General features: G+C 40.0%; 1 protein-coding gene across 1 annotated transcript in view; it reads right to left on the minus strand.

The window, feature by feature from the left end:
- Nucleotides 1–2,083: 2,083 nt before the first annotated feature.
- The window catches only part of PNLIPRP3 (pancreatic lipase related protein 3), a 37,165-nt gene continuing 13,705 nt past the window's right edge, over nt 2,084–25,543 (minus strand). Inside the window, 11 exon segments of the mRNA XM_065893880.1 lie at nt 2,084–2,147; nt 2,431–2,598; nt 4,914–5,025; nt 6,849–6,978; nt 9,431–9,546; nt 12,028–12,031; nt 12,685–12,998; nt 15,230–15,338; nt 18,459–18,590; nt 19,268–19,290; nt 19,293–19,386. Of these exon segments, the coding sequence (XP_065749952.1) occupies nt 2,084–2,147; nt 2,431–2,598; nt 4,914–5,025; nt 6,849–6,978; nt 9,431–9,546; nt 12,028–12,031; nt 12,685–12,998; nt 15,230–15,338; nt 18,459–18,590; nt 19,268–19,290; nt 19,293–19,386 (1,266 nt within the window).

A 25,543-nucleotide genomic window follows, 5' to 3' on the forward strand; every position in this document is an offset into this window, starting at 1 on the left:
GCATTATTACTAAACTAAATTATCATGCAACGTAAGCTGGGTGTGAAAGGAAGTGGGTTGGTGGGTTTCAAGAAAGTAGAAAGGTAATGGAACAGAAGTTGCAAGGACTGAGAAGTTCACTCCGTCGGCCTGAAGGGAAAGCAGTTGTGGTCCAAGAGGGGGATGCTCCCATGTGCAAGTTTAGAGGAGGGCATTTGTGGGTAATGTGATGACGAGGTACGAGTGTGAACTGATGGCAATGGGCAGTGGAGAAAGTGATGGCTAATGGGATTGGAAGTCACTTTTCAGCATTAAGGGCAGTTCGCTCAAGAAGCAGAAGAATGTCCTAACAGCCTTTGACCCCAATACTCTGCTATAGTTAACGCTGGGCACTCAGAGAGCAAGGGAATCAATTTTTTAAGAGCTTTCCTAGGCAGCAATACACACAGAAAATAATGTTGTCACCTTGAACTTTCAGATCTGCCTGGATAGCTCATGCACTATTTTTCATATGACATTCTTATAATGCAAAAAAGGGGACAGATATTAAGAACAATGGGACAGAAAGCCTACAGTTTATTAAAATAGGGTTCCCAGAAGTTAAGTGACTCCAATTTGTCTTTTCAAGCTTAGAAAGAGCCAGCCCAGAGACGCCTCGAACAAGGAAGCAAGCCAGGACACACAGAGCCTAGTGCAGCATCCTGATTCATAACTCTTCCTCCCAGTTGGCAGCCCCCTCCTGAAAGGAAGAAAGGCTGAGCAGAGGGCAGTGCAGGCCCGGGGCAGCTGCTCTAACAGGTTTCCATCCCCCAGAGCCATGGGCCAACTCCATTGCCAGGTTGCTCAGGAGTGCTGGGGCTGCGATGCAGTTACTCAGTAGGGTTCAGAGCCTCCTACAGGGCTGTTCATGGCCTCCCTGTTCCTGGGCTGGTGTGGGCCTCAGGCTGATATGGCACCAGGGAGGTAGGATGCTCAGCCAGATCATGCCAAACACACCCTCATCTCCTCTCCTCCTTCCACTAAGCCGTGCTCTCCAATCAACCTTCTATCTCCTCCTTGCTCAGCAGGAAGGTCACCCCACTTTGTTCTCTGCTTTCTGCCACAACTCAAGTTCATGTACACCCATGGGTCTCTTCTTAAGGTTCAGTTGGCAACAAGGCACAAGGAGAATCAAGAAACCCTCTGCAGAGTATCTGTCATCATTTCTTTTCAACAATATTCATAGCACAGTGCTATGGGCCAAACACTGAGCCCAGTGATAGAGAACAGAACAAATAAAAACACTCACCTTTTATTTTCACTGGATGAGGACAACTGAATTAGACAAAATTGAAGCAAAATAAAAAACGCAAATGACACATTTAAATATTACAATATTGTTATTATAAACACAAAGGGTTAGTCAAGGGCTTTAGAAATGAAATGCTGCTTTTAGGTTAAATAAAAATTTGCAATGGGACCTTCAAGGCCCAGGGAGATGAGTAATTCTGTGGTGGGGGCTTCTAGAAGGAGGGGCTGATGATCCTCAGGGCCCAATACTACCTGAGACATACAACATAGATAAGTTCCAAAATCTCTTACCTCACACACTCCCTGAAGACCAAGGAACACCTTGCAAACACTAATACGCTCTCATTAGTTTTTATTATTAATCGATAGATGTATCAACCCACAGGGTTATCATCTACTATACATCATGAACTATAGACATAATTTGTCTTAGTGAGATTTAACAACATAGTAAATATTCTTCAAATCATTTTAGAACAAGGATTATTCCACCTGGAAATACTCTAAATGTACTTCAAACACTCAACCAGACAGAGGCTCATTTTCTGATGAGGTTACACCACCTACTTGTAACAACTCCTCTTATTCAGGGAAATACTAACTCAGCTCTATTTTGTCACTGATAACCCAGAATCCCAGGGCTCAGTCTGGTTTTAAGGGACATATAAAAGCTTGTCAATAAGAAAAACATTCTATATAGAAAAAAGGCAACTATACATTTCTATCTCATTTACAAGGGCCAAGCTTGGTCTGGATACCAGCTTAATTTTTCCATTGCTCCCATTAAGTAAATCCATTGAGATTATATCTGGAATTAGCATGGTTTCAGGATCTGGGCAATATTAGGTCCTACAAAGTTCTAGCTACAGAAGGCAGATCTGAAAAATTTAAAGGGGAATAAAGAGGATATTAATATGATTCCAGGGTAGGTGGGGTGGAAGACATAGGTAGGTCTTCTAATTAATGAGTAGTTACTATTTTATAAACACTTTCACAAATATAGTATTGGTTTCTTGAATAATTTTTATCTCCTTTAATTGAAAACTTTCAACGGCACAAATTTTTATACTATTTTCAAATTTCAAATTATATATGGGTTTTAAATGTCACTTGCAAAGTTTAAACTATGTTTGAAAGTACAAAGGAAAAAGTAAGACTTACTCATATCCATATTTTCCAGATATATCTATCACCATTTCTGCTCCCAGCTTATTCTGAGAATGTTCAAATGAAAGTTCCTTCCAAATGAACTCAATACTTGCAATGTTTCCAATGTTAATGTCTGCATCAATTAAATTCGTGTAAGTCATGCCTGGCTTCAGTGTTCCACTGTAAAGAGAAAAAAAAAAAACTCATAAGCTTGCACCGGGTATTCACAATGCTGAAGTTGAAGACAACATCTCTGTTTCATTTTCTGGCATTTGCTTATAGGAGATTTATTCTTTCCATTCACTTTGGTCAGCCTCTCAGAATAGCATGATTCTGAAGCTTGAAAAAAGGGTTAGGTAAATGGGAAGCTTGACTAGGTGATTTTTAGGGGATGAGTACTCCATAATAAAAGATCTGGTCTTGGCTTTGTGGCATCAGAAACTAGATTTTATTGACACCAGGAAATGATCAAACTACCAACGATAGACTAAATTCACACAAAACTCATATAAGAACTAGAAGCCCGTTTATCAGCTCACAATGGTGAAATGCTTCCTTTTTATTAACCAAAATGTTCTCCTACCCTTTCCCTGGTACCTTCTTCATCTGTATGAAAAGAATTGGGTAACCAAACTAATGATAAAAATGATGTTTTGGTGAGTGTGGAAATAGAGCAGAGAGAAGTAGATTATCTTGAGACATAAGGCATATTTTATGCATGCCAAAATTAGACCAGATGAGATCTCTTTATTGCTGCTATTTCCTTATTCCTTTGTTAATGTATTGTCTGTCTCCTCTAACTGGAAGGTAAGCTCCATGAGAGTAGGACCTGTGTCTGTTTCTCCGGCAGTTAGAACAATTCCCAGTATATAATAGGCATTTGAACGTTTGTTGAACGAATGAACGAATGAATGTTGCTATTCTTAGGGCCTTATTCCATTACATGTAAAATTAATTGATTTAATTACCAGAAGACAACTTTTCTTCCAGATTATTGGGGTAATTTCCCTGTTGCCCCATGAACTGCCTTCACACAGTGCACACACAGTGCAGCTCTTCCTGACAGTGTCATTGGAAGCCCAAATAACTAAACTATAATCTACGGTGACACCAGACTCTTAAAGGTTGACCGAAGAGTGGGAATAGACTAGCATACAAATTCATTTAGTGGCTTCATTTCAAGATAAGACATCTACTGTGGACCTGAAATGCTTAATTATTCTTAAAAAAGAGGACTGGATAACTATGCAAGGACATTACAAATAGCTTCTTTAGATATTAGCAAAAGAAGTATAGAGATGTCAAAACATTGTCACAAATCTTAGAAGGGGCAGGAACTGCACCTTTCTCCCCACCTGCCCCAAGTCAGCTGCCTTTGGGCAGGACACAAACCCCACAGCCTTAGGCAGCGAATGTATTGTGGGCCTCAGAGCCACGGACACAAGATGGTGTTGAACTCTTCTCAGAGGGATAGCTTAATGGAGATATGAAAAGCAAGTGGATATGAGACATGCTAAGACAGGGAAGGGTATTTGGAACATGGAACAGCATGGATAAAGTCAGGAAGGGAGGAAAGCGGGGGGATCTATTTAATGCTGGGTGGAGTAATCAGGGTAATGTGGCTGAGCTGAAGATGAACGAAGCCAAACGGTGGGAGGCAGGGCTAGAAGCCACGGGCTGGAGCCTGTGCATGAACCAAAATCAAGACAATCACTGACCGTACCCATCTTTAGAGGCAGGTGCACCAAGATGAGATGATGAGCACAGACGCTGCCAGAGCAGTTGATCCGAAGCAGCCCTCAACAGACAACCATAAAATCCCTGCTTTTTGTGCCTTTGCCCAGTATTTGAAGATGACGGAACTCACAGAGGCAAAGCATCTAATCCGTTCATCAGTTTGCACAACGTTAACCTCTAATTAGTATGTATAATGTTAATTCTGAAATGATTGCCGAATTAAGCAATGAAAATGAAAGATGTAATACAAAAATGTTAAGGCTGATCAAAGAAAATATTAAGGAAAATTCAAGATAAAAGGGGACTTCAGTCCAACGTGCACAGTGAATGTCTCTACTGAATTATTCCTACCTTTGACTGTCCCAGCATATAGCATATACCTGTGGGTACTACTTAGAAAGCTTATTCGAAATTTGGCAATTTATTTAAGTGTCTTAATTTGTATGGAATCTATAAAACTAAAAGAGATCTACCCAAATTTGTATAACATTAATGGACTGGATTAAAAATATATTTTGTTTCCTGTCAATTGTTTCCCCCTTGCTTTATTATTTAGATCTGTACTTTCATGTTATCATTTCCTAACATTTTCTTTTTGTAGCTGGAACTGGTTTCTATTTTATATTTGGAAAATATAAAGTAAAAAGAAAAGATAGCTGGTGGTATTGTAGGAAAAGAAAAGACTGAGCCTTACTGAGCCAGATGAACTGAGAACTGAGTGCAGCACTGTTACCTGCCAGGTCCTCGTCCTTACCTACCTGACAACCCCAAACTCCCCTGTCTTCTCTGTTGTTCCACCTACACAGAGAAACATACTTCCTTGAGTGACACTTTTTCCATCAAGTTTGACAGACAGTTTGTGCCTCCAACCTGGAAATAAAGAGAAAGAAGGGTTAAAAACACATGGAAAGCATGACATCCTGGCTTCTTTAATGTAAATACAACTTTCAAGGTTAAAGTGGAACAGGGCTGTTCACGTCCATGAAAAAATACAACTTTACATAGCTCGAGTGAATTTGGTGAGAAATTATATTTTAAAAAACATATAAATGTTCACATTTTGATTCTGTAAATAGCTTAACAATATTTTTTAAAGAAAATTATTTAATTTTCCAGGCATTTTTATAACTTTAAGAAAATGTGTGTGTCTTTTCTCATCCATTAAATTTGTATTCCGTGGCATGTATGCTTTCTGTAGCCAAGTTTTAATTTGCCATAGTTTGACAACTAATCCAGAAAAGAATCTAGAAAACCTATTGAGCAATAAGGTCTGTGCTTTTAAAATGATTTAGAGGCAAAGTAAACTGTCCCTTCCTCTCCTGCAGGGCTATGTACTAGGAATGCCCAGCCAATACAGGTTTGGGTCAGCACAAAGCCTGTCAATAGGATAAATCCCTTGCAAATGGTCAAGTGTAACTTTAAAAAAATCTAGAGCTAAACATCTTTTACTCTGAATTCTGAAATTGTTGTATGCTTAATAACACAGAAAAAAAAATGCAATTCTTCATAAAATTGTCTGAAAAGCCTCTGAAAGGGGAAAAATTTTACTAGAGAGAATTTTCAATCTGTGAGTTAATCATTGCCAAAGAGCTCCCTTTCCCTCGTCAGCCCATTCCACCGCCGTATGGCTCCCACTGTCACCTCTCCACTGAAACCCCAAACTCAGCAATGACGGGGCTGGTGGCTCACCCCTAGAGCCCCTTCGGGCCCCTGTCTCATCTGACCTTTTAGCACATTTGGTGCGGTGAATCCCTCCCTTCCTCGTCATCTTTCTTGCCCTAGCTCCCACACAGCTTTGTATTTTCTCTCTACTCATTCCTCAGTCTCCTTCACAGGGGCCTCTTTCTCTGCCCTCTTTCTTCTCATTTGACACAGTCTTCTTGGGTAATTACATCGTCCACTTTCATAGCTTAGATTACTGTCTAAATGCTTAAATGTGTAACCGCAGACCACATCTCCAGAGGCCGAGACCCATATCTAACTGTACACGCCCAAGTCCTAAGGGCATCTCAGACCTAACATGTTAGAAACTGAGCCATCAACTTACTCCAAACCAGCCTCCCTGCCTGTGCTACCAAGTTCAGCAAACCGCACATCATCCCCCCAGCTAGAATCATCCTTGACTTCTCCATTTTCTGCATCCCTCAAATCCATTCACCCAGTTCCTTTTTGCTTCTGCCTGCCCAAAGATAAAGCCCAAACCTCCCACATGGAGCACAATTTCATTATTTGATCCAATTTACCTCTCCCACCTTGTCTCGTGTTACCCTCCTCCTGGTCTCTACAATCCAAGCAGGGGGATCTTCTTTCAGTTCCGGCTCTCTCTTACCTCCAGGCATTTTCATATGCAGTTCCTTCTACCTGGAATACTCCATTTCCTTCTCCCTCTTACTCACTTTTCAGGAGTCAGCTTGGAAATCACCTCCCCTCAGAAGGCTCCCCTGATCTGGTTGCAGAAGCTCCTCCTTTGAAAATCTCCCAAAAGAAAGTTTATTACTCAGAATTGAAACTGATTTTTTTTTTTTTTTTTTTTTTGGCTTTCCCCCTGGCCTAAACTCACTGCATTGTTCTTCACTGCATCCTCGGAGTCTGGCCCAATGCCCACTTATTTAGTAGACACTCAGTAAAAACTGCTGAATTTTAAAAGATAAGTGCCTTAAAGCATTACAATAAAATTCAGCTACAGTACTTACGGGAAAATGGGGAAAGAGTCCCTGTGTTTAAAACATAATACGATCTATTAGTCTTCGTTTTTTTGAGGTGAAATCTATCAGCAAAATGACCCATCATTGGGCAATCCTTGTGACAACGGAAGCAATTTCCCTGGTGACAGAAAATAAGAGGTAATTAGAAATGTTCACCTTCAATAAACTCAGGATGTATTATTAAACTATCAGAAATTTTTGGAATCTAAATAAAGTATATATGCATTTAAAAATGACTAAGTTGCCTAACAGACCATCCTGCCTGTTTGCAAAAACAAAACTTAATAAAACAAAAACAACTGAGGGAAAAGAAAAAGGGCCTGTTAGAAAAATGAGTAAATGATATGAATAAACAATCCACAGAAGAGGAAACTCAAATAGTCAATAACTATGTAAAAAGATACTCAATCTTACCAGTTGTCAGGAACGTGCTAATTAAAGCAACATACAATTTCATACTCAGCAGATTCACAAAAATTAAGACAATCGGCAATACCAAGTATGGGTAAGACATGGAGTGGGGAATTCTCATTTGCTTCTTATGGGAATATAAATTAACAGACTTTGCAGACAGACATTTGGTAATGTCTAATAAAGATGGAAATGCACATAAGACTTTGACAATTTCACTTCGATTATATGTCATAAAGAAACTTCTACACAAGCACATAAGGCGATATGCAAAGGTGTTCATTGCAAAATCGCTTTTAATAAGAAAAACTGCAAACAACCAAAATGCACATTAGTAGGGGAATGAACGAATAAATTGTGGCAGATTCCTACAAAATAAATACAATAGGTCTACAGACATCAAAGTAGATCTTAAATTTATAAAATTTAATTTAAAAACAAATTCAGAAAGATACTTACAGTGTGATACTATTTATATGATATATGCATATTGATTTGCTTCAAAGTCTGCCTTAGGGAAGGACATTAAGGAAATGTAAGGTACTTCAATTTTATCTGTATGTGTAAAAATCTAAAGCAAAACTAACAAAATATTAACTTAAAAAAATCTGGGTAGCAGTGTTGGAGTATTTGCTATTTTAGGTTTTGAACTTTTAGATTTTTAAACCATGGACACTTAGGCTAGGACTATAGTAAAACACCCCATTTAAAAACTCCATTTTTAATGAATAAAAATACTAACAAAATAACAAGGGCTCATATGTATTGAGTGCTTACCATGTGCAAGGCACTGTTTGAAGCACTTTATATGCATTTAGGTCAATTACTCCTTACAAAGTCCCTTATTATTATAATGCTTTTACTTTCCTTACTTAGCAGATCAGGAAACTAAAGCCCAGAGAAGTAAACAATCTGTCCAATGTTGCATGTCTATCAAGTGATGGAGCAAAAATGTGAATCAGACAGCCTGGCACTAAAACCCCTCCTTATTTTATTTACTTTTTAAAATTTCATCTCATTTTTTATGACTGTTGGGTAAAAGTACAATGAAACATGTCAAGGAAATTGACTTGATGTCTCTAGCTTGTTGCCATAATCGGCATCCATGTCGCACAGGAGCCTGTGGTTCTCCAGTTTAGCAGATTGAACCCTCCTAACTCTGAATCCACTGTGACTCTCAGAACCTGCTTCCTTCCACCTGCCTTTGGTGTAGTAAGTGTCAGGATCCATTTAGCCATTCAGAGCAGCATCTGGAGCTTGAAGAAGGTTTTGAGGAAGCGCCAGTGGTTGGATGGCAAGCTTTCCAAGAACAGCAGTTCACCAGCCACAATATGAGTAAGGACAACTTGCTCAGGAAACTGAGAAGACAGCCTGAGGGCTCACTCACCTTGCTCTGTAAAAGGAGGGAAATGCTTATTCCTGTCCCAACACTGTACTTATTCACAAAATGCTATTACTTACAACACACTTGGGCTGGAAACCCCCCATTTTTCTTCCCTGATAAAACAGGGGGTAGGTGTCTAAAGCACAAGCAGGAAAACCTTTCCACTTCCCGCTACAAAATGGATTTTCTTTCTCCTTTTTTCACAACGATAACCACATGAAAAATAGGTTCAGCTCAGATCTGGCACCACGTGCTTTATGACTCAAGCAAAATCAGATTTGGCATTTTGTAATGTATTGATCTGCATGGATCTCCTGTGAGCTATCTACGCCTCAGCTCTGCTCTGTATAAATAATTAAATTTTAATAAAAATAATTTTCATGCTCCAAGTAAATGGTAATATGTTTCATTGTAGCTATGGATTGGTTCAGGCTTCTCGGGGCATCTTTGAGGATGACATTTAAAATATATACACACAAAAACTTTTGCCCTTTTAGATAGTAGCATCTAATTATGGCATAACAAATGGCCAAAACAGCAAAATTGGATATAATTCAAAAGAGCCACAACAACCTGAATACAAATAGTTGGTTTAGTTATTTAAGCCCTCCAGCAACCCCAGTTACTGTTCAGTACTCAGCACAGAATCTATTATTTCCCCAAATGGAGGATGCATTTTTCTTGCTACATACTCAATGCTCTAATTTTTAGTTGGCTGACCATGCTTCAAAAAATGACTTGCTAATTAAATTACACAATAAAACGTTTTACTTACTGCTTGGAAAGATTTGTAGGATCTACAAGGATAAGCAATAAATGCATCGGGATTGAGAATGCTTTCAGCATAAAAGCGATGACTTCGGGCATGGTTGCAATCAAAGAAGGAAAACACTTCTGTGAAAACAATTTCCAATTAACTGATAGTATGAACCATTTCTTAGAAAAAGTAATTTTAAATGATAGTTTTTTGACTTGGGTCTAGGTCACCAGACCTTGTGTGTAGGCTTGGATATTCCACATTTATCAATATTACATATCATTTTCTTGTACGAAAGAATTCGTGTGACTCTAAAGGGACATTCAATCAGGATAAATAAACAAATGCAAATGTAGGTGACTGTGCTCTGACACTAATATCCCCAACACTTCCCAGACCTCTGATGTAAGCACTTAGAGCTCTGAGTATCACGGTGCACATAGCATCTCCGCCTTAGACCAATTAATTCTCCGTATCCCTGTTTCTGCAGGAGTGACTGAACTCCCTCCTATTCAGTCACAGAACAGCCAGCAAGGTTAGCCAGTGCACACCTTCAGCTGAGCTTCCAGGTGAGACAGGTGGGAGGTATTGTAAAGACAAATTACAGACAAATTAGTTTTGCCATTGTCGGGCATAACATTACTGCTACTAATAGGATTATTGCAATAATACCTAAAAGTTCTAAGTACATTCGTGCATTCTCAAGTTATCATAGCATTCCAGTCATTTATACTCTCTTTCCCTTACATAAAAATGCTTTTCCTCTTTGACATGGACTATTCTTCCAATGACCTACCCAGCTTGGCTGACTTTTGAGAAACCAGATTTTGGTTTTAGTGTATGTGGTAAATCACTTATCTATGTTTGTGGCCTCCAAAGAATCACTCCTTCCTAGGTCCTCACCCCTTTGCAATATCATGTTACTCTTCTTCCCTTCAGGAGATGGAGTTGTTTTGGGGTTTTTTTTTCCCTTCTGGGTTGGGGTTACAGGCTAGTCTTGTGACTTCTTTGACCAATAGGAACTGACACTGTGTGAGTCAGTGGAGGAACTGACACTGTGCAGGTTCCAGGGCCTTGGTCTTCAGAGACCTTCCAGCATCTACTCTTGCTCTCTTGGAACCCAGCCTCCATGTTAAGAAATCCAGGTTAATTGGCTGGGGAGAGAAGCTCTGAAGGATAACAGACCACTTAGAGAGGAACTAGTACCAAGACCCCAGACATGGAAGGCCATCTTGGACCTTCCCACTCAGCTTAGCCCAGCCCAGCTCCCAGCTGGATGCAATCACATGCATTCGTCCAATGGACACATCACAAAGCAGAATCTCCGCAGAACTCTGCCTGCATCTTGAGGCTTAGAATCATGGGCAATAAAACCATTATTCTCTTAAGCCACTATGGTTCATTATGCAATAGATAACTGAGACAGCATCATTTCAGAAATGCAACATAGCAGAGATAAAGAATTGGCATCATTTTTTTAAAAGAAGGACTTCTCTTACATCAGGTTTCTTTACATACAGATTTATATTCATAATTAATTGTGATTTAGACAAGATGGTTCATTAGAATATTGGGAGCTATGAATTTTAAAAGTAAATGGTTTCTTAGTAATAAATATAATGTAACAGAATATCTTGAAGCTTAAAAGTCATCTAAAACTTAACATGAATGATAAATGTGCTTTTAATCCAATAAAGTTGTAGGAATTATATCTCAAAATGATAGCTTATGATAAATGTATGTTTTATTTGAATTCATTCTTTTACAGAATTTCAAGTGCTCAGTATATAACACTTAATATAGTTATGTAAAGGAGTCTTATGATCTATATTTTATCCTAATAGAACTAATTTTAAATCATAATATGGCAAATAATGAGAGAGATAAGTTTTATAATAGGCCTTTTCTGAATGAATTTCACTTACCTGCACTAGGTCAAATTGGCTTTAATTCTCATTTTGAGTATCCATAGTTTCACCAGTTTTTTTTTTTAAGTAGTCATTGCAAACAGATATTTCTAATTACATTTACTCTTTCAGGACAGCTATTAAAACTTTGTAACTTATCTCTAGTGAAGAGGAAAGTCGAGTTACTCTCAATGTCACGATCGGTGTATCTTTCCTCTACAACAGCCAAATGGAAGATAAAATAATTACATCATCTAGCTATTCTGACCACATGGGATCAGGTGATGGGGTATTTAGAATCATCCAGATATTTATTATGTCATCATACGTTATATTACTGTGCATTATTATATGTTATGTATGATATAGTTCATTATTTACATGATGATGATGTGTAGAGATAGGGAGGAATGGAACTCCCAAATAATAACTTTTTGGTGTCTTATAACTAAGTGCCTTATAGATATTATTATTATTATTAGAAACCACTTTAAAAGGTTAAATATTATTTGTTTAATTTGTGATTAATTTAATTTAGGACTCAGAGTGATTCTGTTAAAAAGCAAGTCAAACCATGTCCCTCTCTGCTCAAAATCCTCCCATGGCTCCCCTCTCACTTGAGTAAAAGCTGAAGTCTTTACTACAGTCCATAAGGTGCTGTATTATCTCCCTCTGCCCTGTTCCTTCTCTAACTTAATGTCCTACTACTCTCCTGTCTTTTACTTCATTTCAGCCACAATAGGCTCCTCACTGCCATGAACTTCACAGGCTCCTGCCCCAGGCCCTTTGCATTTGCTATTCCCACCCCTCAGCCTGGAATGCCTAACTGGCTAACTCCTTCAGGTCATCTTTTCAGTAAGGACTTCCTGGCCACCCTATCAAAAATCTCCTTCCCCCACGTCACCCCCAGTGTCACCAACGCATCATATTCCCATTACATGCTTTGTTTTGTCTCTTAGCACTTATTCTATTTTTGTTTTTCTAGCAAATTAGAATATTAGCTCCACCAGGGAGGGACTTCTGTCTTTTGTATGCGTTCCTACATCTGCTATTCCTAGAATAATGCTTGGCACACAGTAAGCACTCAATACATATTTGTTGGATGAATATCCTCCTTGTTCCTACTGAGTGAGTACAACATGCTAGACATTCTGTTAGACCCTGGGGTTGCAGAGGTAACTAAGACGTGGACCCTGACCTTGCAGATCTCACAACTGCTGGGAACTTCATACATGCAACTGTGTTTTGGGCTAAAACATATTTTTATATTATATTATATTATATACAAAAGGACATGGATTCTATCCAAGCAGGGAGCTCACTGAATTTATAATAGCAGTCCTCATATTTTAGAAAGTATTTAGCTTCCTTGTAAATATTGAGATCAAATTTAAATAAAGGTGTAATTAAATCTTCACATCTTGGCATGTGCTTCCCTCCATTTGGGTAAAAGTCAAGGTGGCCACAAGCATTAATAGTTCCAACACCTGAAATTTAAAAAAGCAGGATAAACGCTTCTAAAATTCTCCTCCATGTTTCAGTTTGTGTTAAAAACTTAACAAGCTCGAAGAGGAAGTGAACTTCATTTGTATGAATAACATCAACAGAGTTGGCATCTGAGGGGTCCAGCCTGACTTCATTTGGAGTGCTGTGGAAACCTGGCCCAGTTGGGTCCAAGCCTAGGAAAAAGCATAATGTGTATTAAACTGAGACATACAAAAGTACATTGATAGTACACGGATAGTGTTGTTATTTTGGAAGGATAGATGGCGAAAGCAAGGTATTCTTTCTTATATGATTTATGTAGGTCAAACACCACTCAGCTTGAGGGACAGATACATAAACTGTAGGGTCTGTTTGCATTTATAAATTCAGGGTCTGTATATACTGCAATGTCGGATTCCTACACACAAGTGAGGCTGTGTCTAGACACTGCCAAAGTAGCTAACGGAGTCAGAAAAGTCAAGGTGGCTATTCTAGGATCTGTAATGGAATATCATACATATAACTAAGGTTACGGATTGTAGACCATCTTAAAAGCAACATTTATATGTAAAAATATAAAAATAAAAGATGAGAGCTCTTCAAAATGTAAAGATGGATCTCAAAGCAACACAGTTAAAATAACAGAATCATAGTCCTCAGCTAAGGCTCACTTAGTTCCATTCATTATAAGACAAACAAAAGCCTGAAGCCCAGGGAAGTGAAGGGACTTGACAAGGCCATCATATGTTAGGTGCAAAATGGAGCAGGAACCTGGTGGCCAGACTCTCAACCCACTGTCTGCTGTTCAAATGTCTACTAAAACAAAGGTAAGATATCTAGGGTCCTTAAAATGTTATGATCATTCACATAACTCCTCATTTACACGTTTGACAGTTATTTATCAAGCACTTACTATGTGCCAGGAACAGGGTTCAGCATCTGCATACAAGGAGTAAGGTCTAGCCTTGTCCTCAAGGAGCTTTCTGTTTGGTAGGGAAGGCACTACAATGCAGTGTGCTCAATGCTGAGACAGGTGAGCACAGGTGTTATGCAAGTACAGAGAAGCAACATGTAACCCAATTTTGGGAAACTAGGAAATGCGTCTGCTGGAGATGAGAAATACAAGCAGAGATGTGAGGGAACAGAAGGCCAGCCAGGGTGAAGATGGGGTCAGCAGCATCCTGGGAAGAGGATAGAGAACATACGTGACCATCAGGCGAGAGGGTTAACCACATTTGGGAAACTGTAACTAGCTTTCAAGGGCTGGTGCACAGAGTTTTAGAATTGGGTGAAAGATGAAGATAGCATTTTAAGCAGGAGCCAGATGTAACCTGAGCCACGATGAGTTTGGACATGACCTGGTTGTCGATGGGCAGCTCTTACAAGTTTGCAGAAGGGGAGATTTACGGTCAGATTTGTATTTTAGCAAAGTCTCTTTGCTGTTAAGTGGAGACTGGGCCCCAGAGTGGGGAGGACTCAGAGCTGAGCTGCAGCTGACCCTTGGGAAAATGCGGCATGAGTGAGAAATGAAAGTGCCACAGTTGTGGGGTGTGCATTACCTCAGCGCAACAGCCTGTCATACGATTCAGGTTTTGTTTCTATTTTTCTGGTTAATTTAAGCATGGAGAGAGAAATGACAGAATGAGAAGAGGACAGGAGAGAAGAGGGGGCCTAGGATAGAACCCTGAAGAATACCAACGAGTAAGGGAAGGCGAAAGAAAAGGCACCTGCAAGGGAGCCTGGAAAGAAGCTGTCAGACAAGAACAAAGACAACCAAGAAGATGGGGAACCACAGGAGCCAAGAGGAGAGGGGGTTCCAACAGCACAGAGGGGCCAGCGGGTCAAATTCTGCAGAGGGGCCAAGGAAGGTCAAGATGGGAAAGGTCTGGGAGAGTCCCACTAAAAAGTCAGAGTGCAGGGAAGGGATACAATTAAGTATCATCCTCAAAACCCTAATTCATAGGGTTCACTCTGCAACTTGTTTTTAGACTTAACAGTGTATCCAGGGGCAATATTCAAAATGTTCACAACTGCAATGGCATGGGCCTTAAACAAACCAGCTCAGCACTGCCAGCTACACTGGGTGAGCAGGACCATCATCAGGGCTCTAACTCATTCTGTGTTATTAGTTGGTATGGTACTGCAAAGCATGGAATGCGTCATAATTCAGTCAACCGTCCCCGACAGGTGGATGATCACAGCTTCCATTACTTTGCCACCACAGATAACGCTGCGGTGAACACCCCTTGAACGCGGATTTACACACTCACACTTTGGAAGCGTTTCAGGTTTTGGTTTGGGGGAGTCACATTTTCTCCTGTCTTACATTTGCTTCTGAGACTTCGTTTGGCATTCAGATACTTGACATTTTGTGCATAAACAAACATGTAAACAAACCCAAGGCCCATCTGCAGGGCTGACTTACCAGTTATCCTTCCAAGGCCTGGCGTCCTTGACCCAGCTTCCGCAGCCAGATGAGCTCCCAAGCTGCGGCCAATGAAGTGCACTTTAGAAGGGGAATATCCAAATTTTTTCTGATAGGATTTTTTCAAAGGAAAACAGAACAACTATTTTTAAAAGAGCAGGTAGAATGGTTGAAATAGGCTTAAAATGAAAAAGGAGCTGACATGTTTCTCCCTCTCACGCCCAGGATGGGGACTGGTAAAGTGACAAAGCGACCCCACGTTCAACTACATCCTTATCCAGCTGAAGCAGAGAGCATCAGGTGGGCTGGAGGGATGCCTTCTGTCAGAGTTCTTCTCCCTGTGCTAAGGGGTCTCAGAGTCCTCGGGAGCAGGAAGGAGAACAGCCCAGTGACCGTGGCTGTGGCTTCCAGCCTGTGCCCAGCCCTCCTGAGACCCGACCCATCCCGCATGCCCCCAACACAGGGCAAAGGCAGCTCACGCCCACGCTATTATCCACCTTGCCTGTGTCTGTCTTCTCCACTTTAAGGCAACTCTAGCAAATGTCTGGGATGACTTTGGCCTTCAGAAAAAGTTTTTAAGAACATTCACAATGAGACTATGTGGCCTGAGAGTTTACACACACACACACGCACAATCAACTTAATGGGGAACAAAGGAGCAAACATTTTTAGTTTCAGCAAAGTTTCAGGCTCTCTTCATAATAGTGAAAATCATGCAGTTGCCTTCACTTGGATAAATCTGTCATTTGATCAAATCTTCTATTTATTTTTTCACCAGTTATGACAGTATTATGTGCTGCATTATGAAGAGTATTTTTACATGTGAATGGCTGCCCCAGTGGCTCCTGTCGTTAGGGGGCCCTGTCCCCCACTGCTGCCACCATTTAAAACCTCTGCTTGCTTTCTTATCTTCCCCTACAGACTGTGTCTGATATTGGTTCTCACCCTCCTCCCCTTCAGCTTTCTCCTCCTCCTTCCCCATCTACCTGTAACCCTATTCCAGGCACCTGCTTGCCCCAGGGCTAATCCTGGTATCCTGTGATAAAATGACAGAAGAGGGGGCAGGGAAGAGACTCCTACCTGTTCCTTAGCTGCTCCTTCTGCAGGTCTGGCTCCTGAATTACTCTCGGGGGCTCCAGGCTCCCTCACCCTAGACCTTCTCCTGCTTTTCACCTTGGGCTTCCGAGGGGGCGAACAATTCGCTGAACATTAAAGTCAGCCAACACTTTCCTCTTCAGTTCAGCAAAATCTCCTCCCAGCTTCCTACGAGCCACTCCTATTTATTTCCTGGACCTTTAAGAGCCTGCAGTTCAGGCCCCAAGATCAAGGAAGAAATTCACGAAAGCTTAGGACTGGTTTTCCTCTGAAAAGGCGATGAATCTGATTTTATCCTTTGTGGACAAAGACTCACTCTGAGCTCCTCCTTGTACTGTAGTGTCCCTGACAGAGCAGGAAGGGCAGGCAGAGGAGTGGGGGGCAGACAGAGAAGTGGGTGCAGACAGAGAAGTGGGGTGCAGATAGAGAAGTGGGTGCAGATAGAGAAGTGGGGGGCAGATAAATTGGAGGGCAGATAGAGAAGTGGGGGCATACAGAGAAGTGGGTGCAGATAGAGAATTGGGGGCAGATAGAGAAGTGGGGGCAGATAAATTGGGGGCAGATAGAGAAGTGGGTGCAGATAGAGAAGTGGGGGGCAGATAAATTGGAGGGCAGATAGAGAAGTGGGGGCATACAGAGAAGTGGGTGCAGATAGAGAATTGGGGGGCAGATAGAGAAGTGGGGGCAGATAAATTGGGGGCAGATAGAGAAGTGGGTGCAGATAGAGAAGTGGGGGGCAGATAAAGTGGGGTGCAGATAGAGAAGTGGGGTACAGATAGAGAAGTGGGGGCAGATAGAGAAGTGCGGGGCAGATAAAGTGGGGTGCAGATAGAGAAGTGGGTGCAGATAGAGAACTGGGGGACAGATAGAGAAGTGGGGGGCAGATAGAGAAGTGGGGGGCAGATAAATTGGGGGGCAGATAGAGAAGTGGGTGCAGACAGAGAAGTGGGTGCAGATAGAGAAGTGGGGGGCAGATAAATTGGAGGGCAGATAGAGAAGTGGGGGCATACAGAGAAGTGGGTGCAGATAGAGAAGTGGGGGGCAGATAGAGAAGTGGGGGCAGATAGAGAAGTGCGGGGCAGATAAAGTGGGGTGCAGATAGAGAAGTGGGTGCAGATAGAGAATTGGGGGACAGATAGAGAAGTGGGTGCAGATAGAGAAGTGGGGGGCAGATAAAGTGGGGTGCAGATAGAGAAGTGGGTGCAGATAGAGAAGTGGGGGGCAGATAGAGAAGTGGGGGCAGAAGAAGGTGAGTATTTGGCTCCCTGACTCTTCTCCAGGCTGTTTCCTAACTGGGCTCAGTGTTCAACGCCACCTTCCCTGACCCACCATCTAAGTGAGGTGCTGGTCCTGTCACGCCCCCTCCCGTTGCCTTGGAATTCTCCACAGTACTGTTTCCACACTTGGCCAGAGCAGAAACACTGTCTCACTCACCAAGTACCTTCAGTGCCTAGAACAGAGCCGGGACCACAGCAAGTGCAGAGTGAAATAGTTGTTGGATGGAAGGAGTGAACTCTCCTTAAGAATCTGAAAGCGTCATAAATCTTTAGATTTTTACTTCACTGCATTTCACGGTGTGAAATTACTTTCTATTATGGTAGAGCATTTGGAGATTTATAAATGTCTCAAAGTACAATCCTCATAAATAGCAAAGTCTATTTTATTCTTTTAGGAAACGTGTAGGTTAACGGGTCATGCCTGGACTGGCCCATGGACCTAATTCACTGCCATAGAATCCAGTTTCTGTTGGAAAATACATTTCACATTCTACACAAATAGCATCCATAAGGCAGAAACAGTTTCTTCTCTATCATTAAGGATAGGTTTACAATGTGATGAAAACGAATGGAGATGGTCCTACACACTGACCATGGCAGTAACCTTGCGGGGTGGGGAAGGATTTGGTGAGGAGCCTGTGAAGGGACACTGCCACCAAGTGGCACTTTGTAGAACCACAGGCACTTCTTTCACAGGAAGTAACTTCCCTTTTTGGCTATCATACACCAACGCTTATTATTTCACGTGTTCAGTATATGTGTAAACTAATAAAAAAGAACATAGAATTACCCCCAAATTCTTGGTGTTATGATACAAAGTCAGTTAAATATAATTTAAAAAAATCAACGGTTCTTACCACAAGAACATCAATACAATAAGCTATCTCAGCACCAACAGCACGGAGATTGCTTACAGCGTGGATACATTTCAGCAAACCATTAATCCAGTGTAAATTAATGCAGTTCACATCTTCTACTTTTAGGAACACCTAAAAAGATTTATTGTAAGTATTAAAAAGTAAGAATTAAAGAAAATCAAGGTGCCTGAACAACTGATTTCACAATAAGAAATAACATTTGCAGGTATTGAGAACCTCCTACATGCTAGGCCCTGTCCTAACCCTTTTACATATACTAACTTAATACTCATTTAAAGAGAAGGAAACCTAGGCACAGATAGGTTAATTAACTTGCCCATGACCACAGAGCTAGTAAATAGAACCATAATATGATTTCAGACAGCCTGACTCTACCACACTATATGGCTTATAAATAATTGCTTACTACGTTAGCAATCTATTAACCCTGGTATAAAAGAGAGGAAAATTAATTTCATGGAGTGAACTTGGAAATGTTTTCCTTAAAATAAATGAGAAATTTATCACACCACTCAATCTTTTGTCAAAGATGAGAATTTACCAAAGAATAATTATAAAAATCTTCCATCATAATCTGTGTGATTCATAGTATAAAAATCTTCCATCATAATCTGTGTGATTCATAGTAAGTGAAAATAAATGGGAAATGGGTAATTCATTTGAGGCCTTGGGACACGGACAATGTGAATAACTGAATGGAGAATTTCCATGAATACATTAGTACCTTGCAAAGTACATTCACATAAAGCTTTCATACTAGTGTAAAGAAGCGTTTATTCACATCATACATTGCACATGTCTTGCTGCCATTGCCATCTGATTTCCATCCAGGTATGTTGATATGGGTGATCTTGTCTGTTCCGAAGTGTGAGGCTTGGATAGTTAAATAATTAGCTGCACTGATTTCCTGTTTCAGGTGAAAAGAAATTAAGGTAAAATAATTGAAAATTATTTACTATTTAGTAAAATTATTCTAAATTTGCTCAAAAGTCTTCCTCTAAATTTGATTTTAACAGCCTTCTTTAATACATTTTTATCAAAGAAATAGTTACTGCTACATATTGCAAAAGTACCAAGAAATTATTAATGCATTACAAAGTGCAATATACAAATTTTATCATAAAGGAAATAAACATGTTTGGTTTTGAGGCAATGTTCATAAGACAATGTTGGGTCAGTTTCAATCAGAATTTCAGTAAGCCTTACTTTTGTATAGTATTTTTCAGTTGTCAATATAATTCATGAGAATTATCTTATTGGAGACTTAGAAGCATGCTCCAAAGGTGGCAAAATAGATTGTCCACCACACTTTATGAATGAGGAATAGAGGTTAGACTTTCACCACATGAAATACAACAGCATATTAAAGATAATTTTATGGGATTATGTTAAATATTGTTTTGTATTTCTTGTATTTTGTTGGATGGTTTTTATAACCAAACTCTCAAAGTCTTATAGAATGCTATGAATTTAAGTGATTTTGTTATTAAAAGAAAAATTAAAAGTCACAAGTATAGGGCTCCCCTGGTGGCGCAGTGGTTGAGAGTCTGCCTGCCGATGCAGGGGACACGGATTCGTGCCCCGGTCCGGGAAGATCCCACATGCCGCGGAGCGGCTGGGCCCGTGAGCCCTGGCCACTGGGTCTGCGCGTCCGGAGCCTGTGCTCTGTAACGAGAGAGGCCACAACAGTGAGAGGCTCGTGTACCGCAAAAAAAAAAAAAAAAAAAAAAAAAGTAAATTCTTGTCTATGGTCCAAATTTTTATAATTATAACTTTCAACAACTTATGGAGAAGGAAGCAACTCTACAAGTTCATTCATTCCATTCTCCTTTTTTTCTAGTACATGTAGGCACTTAAAAAATCAGCTTCAGGCCTGGTTCCCATTCTCTGAAATCCAAGGATCACCATTACGTATTGTTCTCACTGAGACAGTAAAACTGGTATGTGTATCCCAATATAACAAATATATCTATTCCCACAACAAATAATGCCAAGAATTCAACTCTGGTACTGATGACTATTTACCTCTAATCAGGTTAAATATTGGATTATTTCATTAACTAGTTCAATTTTATTTATTTATGATCCTATATTTCCAAAATGTCTAGTTGCCACTTTAATGAATTTAAATTTTCTGAGAAAAAGATGACTTAGGGGCAACTTGAAGACAATTGGGTTTTCTCTTTTCACTAGAGATTCAGTATTTGGGCTGACAGAATGACATGCTTCTACTTGAGGTTTATTGAATACATACCCTTAAGCTCCTTACATGATAAATCACAGGACACATTTTAACCAAAGCATTTATTTCCCTCTGGTGGACTTTATATTTAAATTTTACGTGACAGTACATGATACAGAAAAGACAACCTAATTTGACATCTGAAGAGAGCTGTATGAGAAAGTACTCTGGACACAGAGAGATAATAGAAATAAAGGGTGTTGGTCTCTGCTTCTCATACCACCACTAGCTAGCTAATCTAGGACAATACACTCTGAATGTGACTCCCTTGTCTATAAAATGAGGAAGTTGAACTTTGTAATATAATGTCCTTTGTGGTTCTAAAACAGTCTATGCTTTGAATTTTAAGAGTCATATTCACAGATATTTGTGTAAGTTCTTCTTCTGAGGGGAGGAGGGACCTCTCTCACAATAATTCTGGTGCTGTAACCATAAAACCACCCTAAAGTGATTATTTCTTACCATCTATACTGACTCGGTGTTTACCACAGCCAGGTGCTGACTCTTGGCACCATCCAGAAAGGAACTCTTCTCTTGAGCAGGATATCATGAAGTAATTTTAAGAATGGAGCATGACTGGAATTGCAACTAAAAACAAAACGAAACAAAACAAAGAACCAGTGTGTTTTGGTGAGTAAAGGGGTTGATTTAGGTCCAGTCAAATCTGAGACCTTGCAGCGGCAAAGGGAAATGAATACCACTGTTGTTTCAAAGAAACCCATCAACTGAGATAGCTTCCCCACCCTGCCCCAACCCCTCACTGTGGAAGGGAAGAACACGGGAGCAATAATAAGGAGCTGCTTCACCTTAAAGATGAAGCCCCACCCTTGGGCTGGGAGACTCTGCAGAAAGGAATAGGACCAGCTGACAGAAGTTGAAGAGTTCAATTTAAGGAGCAATTTTCTAATAAGTAGAACGTCCCCAAATTAGAGCTTATTGATTGATTACTTCAATAATACATTTGATGGGACTTCCCTGGTGGTCCAGTGGCTGGGACTCCATGCTCCCAATGCAGGGGGCCTGAGTTCAATCCCTGGTCAGGGAACCAGATCCCGCATGCCACAACTAAGACGCAGCCAAATAAATAAATAATTTTTTTTGTGTGTGTGGTATGTGGGTCTCTCACTGTTGTGGCCTCTCCCATTGCAGAGCACAGGCTCCGGAAGTGCAGGCTCAGCGGCCATGGCTCACGGGTCCAGCCACTCCGCGGCATGTGGGATCCTCCCGGACCGGGGCACGAACCCGTGTCCCCTGCATCGGCAGGCGGACTCTCAACCACCGTGCCACCAGGGAAGCCCAATAAATAAATATTAAAAAAAAAAAAAATTTGAGAACGTTGTTACAGGGAAAACACTTATTATAAACAGGATATTAGGGATTTAAATATTGAATCTGCCCTCAAGGAGACTACAGTCTAGTAGAAGTCATACATCATATACATAAAGAGGTCTAAAATCAGACAGAAGGTAAGATTTATGAACTGAGTAGAAAGGTAATAAATCCAATATCAGTGGCACTGTTCAAGGAGAGCCTGCATGACTATTTGGGGTGACGTAAGAGAGATTTACACATCTGGTAGAAAGTTAACTATTATACATGACCTTCAAGATCCTTTCCAACAAATGCTTTGTGGTTTTATTAAAACTATCACTATAGTAAGGATTTTTAAAAAAACAGGATTGTCTGATTTTCTGTTCCACTCACAGCTAGATATTTTTTTCTTGCAGAAATGTAAGAAATTATTTTCCAACACAAGCTCTTAAAACAAACACTCTTTTTTTCAATAAACTTGTTTATTAATTTTTTGGCTACGTTGGGTCTTCGTTGCTGTGTGTGGGCTTTCTCTAGCTGTGGCAAGCGTGGGCTTGCGGAGCACAGGCTCTAGGCGCACGGGCTTCAGTAGTTGCAGCACTCCGGCTTAGTAGCTGTGGCTCGCGGGCTCTAGAGCACAGGCTCAGTAGTTGTGGCACACAGGCTTAGTTGCTCTGCGGCGTATGGGATCTTCCCTGACCAGGAATCGAACCCCTGTCTCCTGCATTGGCAGGCAGATTCTTAACCACTGCGCCATCAGGGAAGTCCCAAAACAAACATTCTTAATTTACTTAAAACATGTTTCTGAGAATTCAACCAGTTTTAAAAAGGCAACACAGCACATTTAAAACTATTCCTTAAAAGGCAGGTACCAACATTCTTTCCAGTATAATCATGATGGATTTTTTAAAGTAAAAATTATTTTATATAATACAAACCAGAAAAATGGGACTAATATAATAAACTTACATACATCTATAATTTCCATTTGCTCTTCATACTATTCTGGTTTTAAAATTAATTGTTCAGAATCTTATTTCACAGTCACTCAACTTTTATTGACTCCAATATTGACAGTCTTGGTACAAGTTATAAAGCCTTATGTGGCGTGATATATAATTAAGCTACTTCGTCTCTTAACTTATATTAATGGGCGCATGTCAAAGAACACCAATTCTCTCTGAGAAGAATGTAAACTCACATTAATTTATTGAGGAGAAGCCCACCAGGGCCATTACCCGCTTGGCCTGTGCCTCATCTAGTGAAGCACTGGCGGCTGCAGGCCGTGGTTGGGAGCCCTGCAGCTCAGTCTACAATCTTCCTTAATGTAACTTCTATTAACAGTAAATTCATATTTAACTAGCCTGCTAGGTACATTTTTCAAAATGTAAAGCCACTGGATTAGATTAAAATACAGCAGAAAAAAAAAAAGCATTAGTATAAACATCTTTTCCTGGAACTACTCACTAGCTATTTTGATTAGCATTTTAAATAATCCCCAAATTTCTCCAAAAGTCTTCACCAATGCCTAAGCTCTTCCATTTTATGTGGGCTTTCGAAGATTACTTCTATTTCTAAATTATTGTGGTAGGGGAGCCTCTCAATGTTGTTCCTAAATACTCATACACAAATTCAGTTGAACGGTAATGGGTATGGTCCAACCATTTTTAGAACACTGAGTTACAAATAAATAAGTAGCAGGATCTGGTCTGTTGTTTATGGGTCAAGACACTTACTCTGTTCTTACACCTAAGGGCGATAAGGCCCTAGCAAATGATTTAGCCACCCAAACGGACAAGAGGCTGCTATGTAAACTGGAAAGCAAATTTATTAATGTGTAAAGGAAAAATTCACTTCTAAGGAGTTCTAAGGAGAAAAGGTAGTCTGGTGCCTGATGATTATGGTCTCTCCCCTAGGCTAGATCAATAATGCTCCTGCTACTTGGTGAGCATAGCAGCTGATCAAGGATAGCTCGTTGAATGATAGTTATGGCCACTGTTATCCATCTAAGAAAAGACTGATGCATCTATCTCCACAGTAACAATATCCTCGAGGCCACTGGTTAGGTACATTTCTCCCCTAGACAGTGCTGGAGACACTCTGACAAACTCTCGCTTCCCGAATCTGTTTATAGGCACCATACAGGTCATTCCCTTTAATACAATCTTTCATCAAAGGATGACTGCGCATCACATAGAGGCTTAGGGGTTACTCATTCAAATGCTTACAAGGGCCAGCCAGTCACGGAAATAAGTGAAGCAGATGAGACGTGAGAGAAATCAAGTGTCAGAAAAACAACCAAATTTACTTTATATTTTCTGAATGTGTATTAATATAAACAGGTATGTACAGTTTTTTTAGAGACACATGAAACTTTAAAATAAAAAATAACATTGAAAGAGTAGAAATATTTCATTACTTAAGTTTTCTTTCATAATTTATTATTTCTTGACTTATCATTGAACCTAACATATCACCATCAGACCATGTAAACCTAAACCACAAATCCTTTAACTAGGTGCAATAATCGGATTTACTCAATTTCATATGCAAAAATGGAATCTACAAACACCAGTCCTACTTAACATGTATAGACTCTCTTTACATGAGGGTTATTGTTGGACAAGTGTTCAGTTATGACATTCCAACATCACTGTATTTAATTTTCAGTTACTTATTGTTTTGCAGTTCTACAACTTCAATTTGTAGCTTTTTCATATTATCAATATCAAATTATAAAGGTAGGCTTCCTAATGTTTCGATGTTAGTTTATTTTCATAGAGTTTAAAATCAGAGAATCTTTTTGGAGTTTTACTTCAACTCTACAGCTTTGGTAATGTGGTTCAAGCCATGCCTTTCATTTCAGGAAAATGATTTCAGTGTAGGGTAATGGGCCAGATTATTCCTTGCCAAATTATTCTCTTAAAGGTACAATTTCACTTCAAATGAGCAAATTGAGTCATATATTTGTGTAGCTGTTTGTGAGTGCCTTTGCAGAGAACTATTCAAAGTTGATAGGTTCTAACATCAACCCAAAAGGCCAAGACTTTGATACACTTTTTATTTTTAGATATTGAGTAAGGATTTTTTCTCTTGAATAACATAAAAGTGTCCAAAAACATCTTTCAACACTCAGCCACATAAATCCATATACTACAACAGGCCACCATAGCATACATCTAATTCATAAAAAGAAGGCCTGGAGTATCTGGATTTCATGCTATGGGATTTTATCCAGTTCACACTGTTAATTACTGCACATTCATGGTATATTACATTTTAAATTATTTAGCACAAAGCTATTACTGGAAAATGATGTAATCAGGAGACCTAAATTCTATGTCTCTTGGAAAATGTTACCTTCCTGAATTTAGGTTTTCACCTTAACCCTGTCCATTTCAGGAGTTGAATCACACTGACTGATTCGGACCAAGTACATTATATTTTGTGAATTTTCTTATGGACAGAGAGAAGTCATTTGCTAAATTCCAATCAGAGCCTCTCATCTTCC

Source organism: Phocoena phocoena, chromosome 16, assembly GCF_963924675.1.
Source record: "Phocoena phocoena chromosome 16, mPhoPho1.1, whole genome shotgun sequence".
In the NCBI taxonomy this organism is placed as follows: domain Eukaryota; kingdom Metazoa; phylum Chordata; class Mammalia; order Artiodactyla; family Phocoenidae; genus Phocoena; species Phocoena phocoena.